Source organism: Triticum urartu, chromosome 4 (genome assembly GCF_003073215.2).
Source record: "Triticum urartu cultivar G1812 chromosome 4, Tu2.1, whole genome shotgun sequence".
NCBI lineage: Eukaryota > Viridiplantae > Streptophyta > Magnoliopsida > Poales > Poaceae > Triticum > Triticum urartu.
Genome location: NC_053025.1, coordinates 597,493,074 through 597,499,447, shown reverse-complemented (window position 1 = coordinate 597,499,447; position 6,374 = coordinate 597,493,074). Strand labels below are relative to the sequence as shown.

Below are 6,374 nucleotides of genomic sequence, written 5' to 3'. Positions count from 1 at the left end.
CTTAATTCTCCTTACTATGCATCAACCTCCAATAGCTACTCACACATCAATAAATTCATCAGGAAGGTAAATAAAATAAGAACTTGACAAAAAATACCTTTATTTGGTAGTCAGGAAATTCTCGTACTGCATTGCGAAGAGGGGGCATGGCAAGGTTAGCGATCCAACGAGCTGCAGCAAGCATTCCACAATGTGCATACCCTAAAATTACGTTGTCAATCTGTCCTTCATTCAGAACTATATGGTGGAAAGGAACTTCAACAGAACTTGCTGCTGTCAGGCGCTCCTTAGGACTGATAGCACCGCGGATGAAAAGAAGAAAACACTTGGCTTTTTGGTCACGCACAAGTACGAAGGAAGGCTGCATAAGCTGCATGAAGTGAGGAGTCAAGAATGAGTCAAAATATGGGGGGCATTGCACAGAAATACAGAATAAGCAGAGTACCATAAAGCACGAGATAAGAAGAATATAGTGATACTTACTCACCCTCGCCCTAGACTTGTGGATGAGAACGTCTTCTTGACTGTACCCACCAAACTTCAGAAATTCAGAAAACCTATTCTTTGAGTAGAACATGCAAAGCTTCAGGTGGTCAAGAAGATAAGCTACTTCAGTATGTGCATCGTGACCTTTTAGTTGAAGGCAGTCACTTCCACTATACTCATGCTGCAAATTACCCTGGAGCACATGAAAAGAATAAAACAATAATCACCACATGTTTCGTCCATTGCATACACAATGTTTTCAAGAGCGCAATACAGAAGCATGACGGTAATACTTGGGGTATGTGGCCACACTTCATGTAATCAAAAGAAAATGGTAAACTTATGCTGATTGAAGATGTTGTGAAAATACAATTAGAAGCGTCTCTTGTTAATATCTGTAACTTCTGATTCTTCCGTACAGAACCACCATTTAGTGTTGGCCCTTGATACCATTCTCTGTACAAGTAATGACACTAGGAAAACTGATGAAACTGATCTGACAGATTCATGAAAATTAACAATGCTAACCGAAACGATCTTAACTGAAGCCCAAGTAAGCACTCACTGTGATCGGACACAGATCCCTCAAACAAAAATGACCGGAAATTACCAGGATCCTAATCCACTCCAGTAGGTGAACCAATTCAAGATATTGACCAAAATGAAAGCATTGGTTTCTCGGGATGGGAAACAGTAAGTTCAAACCTTCCTTGCAAGTCAACTCAAGTCAAATTTTAGACTGGTTAGGAATCTTGCCTTCGCAGCAAAATTTTCAGCACACACAGAATGAAAAGGCAAAAACACTACTGAATTTGTCTACTAGAACAATCTGCTGAAAAGCAACTTGCCGAACAGTTGAGCCAATCTTAGCACCCCGTCTCGCCCTGTGGGATTAACCACGCAGTATTAGCCTTAGAACTTCATGATCAACTACTTACCTTCAGCCATTGGTACAAAAGATCCCTTCTTTTAGTTAAGCACAAAAGCAGAGCAAGCAGGCGCACGAACAGAGACACGGAGCACAAGCGTAGTGCTGCCACGCAGAGACTGGCTACGGAAGCAAGAGGAAGAAGGGGACAAAAAAGCTTTCACACTGACCTGGCGCTTCATGTGGCGCTTGATCCCGAAGGCGAGGCCGTGGAGGCCCCACCGGCCGACGGTGAGCTCCCACGCCCGGCGCGCCGTGCGCGCGGCCACCGACGCGGCCTCGCAGCACGATACGGGAGGGCTGTGCGGCCAGGGACCCTCGCCGTCCTCCGGCCGCGACGCCTCCTCCTCCGCCGACGCCGGCCCCTCGGCGCCCGGCGGCCGGCAGGTGGTGATGAGCAGGTATACTAGGAGCGCGCCGCCCGAGGCTGCGACCGCCGCCGCGGCGGCCACGGCGGCGGGCATCGGGCCGGCGGGATTTGGGCGATCGCGTCGCTGGGGGCCGACTGGAGGCGTTGAAGAATTGAAGTGGCGACGAAGACGGGGGAAGAGTGAAGCTTGCCTTTGTAGAGGGGTGGATTTGAAAAAGTTGCAGTGGCTTGCAAGTGAGGGAGACTTGCCTTGCGGATCCCATGAAAATTTGAAAAAAAAAACAATTCCAAATAGCAAAATAGTTGCAGCATAAAGTGAATTCCCAGTTTCCCTTACTTCACCGAATTTACAACGCATAGCTAGTGTTTGATTCACTGCTAAAATTATCAGCTCATCGTACTTTCTTGACGTTGTCGCAACAATTTTTATAAATTCACGGGCTCACAGCTCAAACAAAGAAAAACTCACCTTCGCTTTGTACACGATGGTGAGTTTTCATTGATTTGGAACGATGCATGGAAAATATGGATTGCAGTTCAGACATGCCAAATGTCTCAAAGGTGCCGTGCAACTATTTATCTGACGATGAGACCGGCGTAGTGAACATGAGGCCCATACATTGTTGTCAACCGTAAGAAAATCCGAGGCACGATAACACGTCAAGGAACAAGCCGTCATGGCAACACGACATCTAGGCACGACGTCTAATGCCAGAGTTCGGCCGAACCCTGCATCTCCAAGTGGCCTTGCAGGGACGTCCTTCCCTCTTTTTTTTCAAATTGACATTAATCATCCGACAATGGAACCCGCGAGGACCTGATAATGTTTTTGACCATAAGTCACCGTGGCAGTCTAGATCGTCCCTCTCATGATTTACTTTGAGTTTTCCAACTTCTCAAATTTGTGTCTACGTTTTTTCTGCGAGATGATTTTGTGTCTACTTTGTGCTATAGAACTACGCCAAGTCCAATCTTGTACTCCCTCTATAAACTAATATAAAAACGTTTAGATCACTATTTTAATATTCTAAACGTTCTTATATTAGATCACTATTTTAATATTCTAAACGCAGTACACAATGAATGAGTCACAACTAGTAATAAACTCTCTAAATTTTGACCTGAACCTGTCTGAAAAAAAGAGAGAAGAAACCGTTGGCACGAAGTAAGTATGTACACATTTGAGAAAAAGCCCTCAGCAAAACTTGTAATCTTGACGCGGCACAGCAGTGAGCTCTCTGGAACATGGAAATCTGGATAGTCATGGAAGGTGGTGGGCCCGGGAGGACAGCGTGGACGTCACATGGAGGCGCCAATTGGTCAGCTCGACCCGACGACAGGGTCGCACACATACATGATTGCTCGGAACCCAAACCCAACCGCAATTCCCTCGCCCTAATATCCTAAGCTAACGCCGACACGTGGGCCCGATGTCCGCGGGACCGACATAGCAGTGGGTGGAGGCTCACGCACGCTCCAGGCGTGACGCCTGCTGCAGGTATGCTGCGCCCTCGTGGAGAGATGTGGCCGATAGGGCCGGTTGTTGGCAAACGGGCCCACCTGCAGTCCTTGCTGGTCCACGTGCGGTTTAGGTTTACATGATGCCAGTGGGCCTACGCCGAGCGAGCCGTTGGATTGAGCCACGGACGGCCAGATCCAAAACGATTTTCAAAGAAACTGGTTGTATTAAGTTTATCCTTTTTTGAACTTTTTTTACAGGTAATCCTTTTTTGAACTTTGGTTGGATTAAGTTCCAATTGGAGTGACCACATGAAACATGTGGTAAGCAATCCAAACAATTCAAAAAAAAAGTTCCAATTGGAGTGTTCGTCGAATTTTTGTAGAAGCTACTCGAGGTCCCTTGACAACGCACAAAAATACTTGTCTGAGGAGATACTCAAGGAGAAGATGACGCTTCATGCTCCTGTTAATGTTTCCCTGCCAAAGGCTGAAAAAACTGCATTGTCCTGGCCGGCACCATCAGTGGACAAGGCAGCTCTAAGTGTTGATGGTTCTTTTTCGAAGGCGGATGGTCCAATGTCGGCAGGTATGATATTAAGGAGGATTGACGGAACCGTTAATTTTGTAGCATACAGATTCTTGTTCAATTGTAATGACGCCCTTGAAGCAGAAATCCATACACTAATGCAAGGCATGGCTCTTGCTCTGTAACACACGGATCTTCCCGTCATTGCTCAATCAGACTCGGCAGTGGCCCTATCTGTTTTGACTGACAACTCTTTGGATTGTTCTACTTATGGTCACTTGGCTCTGGAGATTGAAGCATTCTTGGTAGAGCGGGAGTTTATCCCACAAAAGCTTCATTGAAATCAAAGCATTGGTTCAGATTGCTTGGCAAAGTATAGTCATACTGAATGTACCATAGCTGTGTGGCTACATAGAGGGCACCCATGTATCGAGGAACTCTTGTCTCTTGACTGTAACTCTATTATTATGGAATAAAACTCATATTTACCTTGAAAATAAAGTTCCAATAATAAAGATTAAAAAATCATCAGTGAGCAACTCTCCAATGACAATGTGTAGGCAACTCGTGGCGTAGCTAGAGTCAACATCTTGCTTTCAGAAAGAAAAAGGTTAAAATCTTCGTGTGGTCATGAGCCTAAACAGTCTAAAGAAAAAGATCAAAATCTTCGTGTGGTCATGAGCCTAAACAGTCTAAAGAAAAAGGTCAAAATCTTCGTGTGGTCATGAGCCTAAACAGTCTAAACACATGGGAGATCTTTATCATAACCAGTGGCGGAGCGTCAGCAGGACAATTCCTGAAAGACTTGTGTGAGATCTCATATTAGGTGAGATGAACGAGATCAATTTTTTTAAAGAAATTACATGTTCAAACATTCTCAAAAACCTGTAGACACACATCATTGGTTGCAACCTCAAAAAGTTTCAGCTCCTAATTTGACCTACATTAATAGAAACAAAAAAGACAAAATTAGACATGAATAGTGTCAAAGTACTATTCACCCAAAGCTGCCACTATTCAAATTTGAATTTGTCCTTTTTAAATCGTCAAACATACATCGAGTTTTGAGCTAGTTTTTTCGAAGTTGTAGACATACCCCATGTGGATGTTGTCAAATAGTTTCAGTTTTTTTAAATGTCTAAACATGTATTTTTGGGGTTGATCTCATTTATCTCACCTGACGTGAGATAGTACACAAGTCTCCTCAGACAAATCCTGGCCTTGCCTCCCCCTTCCTAGAGGACCCCCCCCCCCCAAATATGCTCATCTATCTGCTAATCGCCCTACTAATGCTCCGGTGTTTTGATCAGCCCTAGCCTTTTCTATGTCATACACCCATTTGGCCCCCTTAATATTTGGTTCATGCTCCGCCACTAATCGTAACCACATTAATGGTAGCACCTGATGCATGTGATTCTGAAGAAGGGCAAAACCTTATGACTCAAACACTATGAAAGATCTAAGAGCATCTACAACAACCGCGGACACCAAATTCTTGTTGTTGGGGAACGTAGCATAAATTCAAAATTTTCCTACGTGTCACCAAGATCTATCTATGGAGTCATCTAGCAACGAGGGAGGAGTGGATCTACATACCCTTGTAGATCGCGTGCGGAAGTGTTCAAGAGAACGGGGTTGATGGAGTCGTACTCGTCGTGATCCAAATCACCGATGATCCTAGCGCCGAACGGACGACACCTCCGCGTTCAACACACGTACGGAGCAGCGACGTCTCCTCCTTCTTGATCCAGCAAGGGGAAAGGAGAGGTTGATGGAGATCCAGCAGCACGACGGCGTGGTGGTGGAAGTAGCGGGATTCCAACAGGGCTTCGCCAAGCGCTGCGGGAGGAGGGAGATGTGTCATGGGAGGGAGAGGGAGGCGCCAGGGATTAGGTTATGTTTGCCCTCCCTTCCCCCACTATATATAGGGCCAAGGGAGAGGGGGAGGGCGCAGCCTTGCCCCTTCCTCCAAGGAAGGGTGCGGCCAAGGGGGGGGAGGAGTCCATCCTCCCCAAGGCACCTCGGAGGTGCCTTCCCCTTTTAGGACTCTCCCCTCCTCTTGTCCCTTTGGCGCATGGGCCTCTAGGGGCTGGTGCCCTTGGCCCATGTAGGCCAAGGCGCACCCCCTACAGCCCATGTGGCCCCCGGGGCAGGTGGCCCCACCCGGTGGACCCCCGGGACCCTTCCGGTGGTCCCGGTACAATACCGGTGACCCCGAAACTTGTCCCGATGGCCGAAATAGCACTTCCTATATATAATTCTTTACCTCCGGACCATTCCGGAACTCCTCGTGACGTCCGGGATCTCATCCGGGACTCCAAACAACTTTCGGGTTACCGCATACTAATATCTCTATAACCCTAGCGTCACCGAACCTTAAGTGTGTAGACCCTACGGGTTCGGGAGACATGCAGACATGACCGAGATGACTCTCCGGTTAATAACCAACAGCGGGATCTGGATACCCATGTTGGCTCCCACATGTTCCACGTTGATCTCATCGGATGAACCACGATGTCAAGGACTTAATCAATCCCGTATACAATTCCCTTTGTCTAGCGGTACGATACTTGCCCGAGATTCGATCGTCGGTATCCCGATAC

General features: G+C 46.8%; 1 protein-coding gene across 2 annotated transcripts; it reads right to left on the bottom strand.

The window, feature by feature from the left end:
• Nucleotides 1-43: 43 nt before the first annotated feature.
• On the bottom strand, nucleotides 44-1,974 carry LOC125554343. 2 transcript variants are annotated; one of them, XM_048717918.1, is made up of 3 exons: nucleotides 1,585-1,973; nucleotides 488-679; nucleotides 44-370 (listed from the first exon to the last, which is right to left on the bottom strand). In XM_048717918.1, exons 1-3 carry the CDS (start codon nucleotides 1,876-1,878, stop codon nucleotides 59-61), a joined length of 798 nt encoding a protein of 265 aa, XP_048573875.1. In that variant the 5' UTR covers nucleotides 1,879-1,973; the 3' UTR covers nucleotides 44-58. The 2 variants fall into 2 exon arrangements, with proteins under 2 accessions (XP_048573875.1, XP_048573876.1); XM_048717919.1 differs by having other exon boundaries at nucleotides 61-370; nucleotides 484-679; nucleotides 1,585-1,974.
• Nucleotides 1,975-6,374: the final 4,400 nt, after the last annotated feature.

Coding starts and splice junctions, on each gene's coding strand:
- LOC125554343 (XM_048717918.1), bottom strand. CDS start 1,878: ATGCCCGCCGCCGTGGCCGCCGCGGCGGCGGTCGCAGCCTCGGGCGGC. Junction 680..1,584: donor AGCGCCACATGAAGCGCCAG/GTCAGTGTGAAA, acceptor CATGTGCTCCAG/GGTAATTTGCAGCATGAGTA. Junction 371..487: donor TCCACAAGTCTAGGGCGAGG/GTGAGTAAGTAT, acceptor CACTTCATGCAG/CTTATGCAGCCTTCCTTCGT.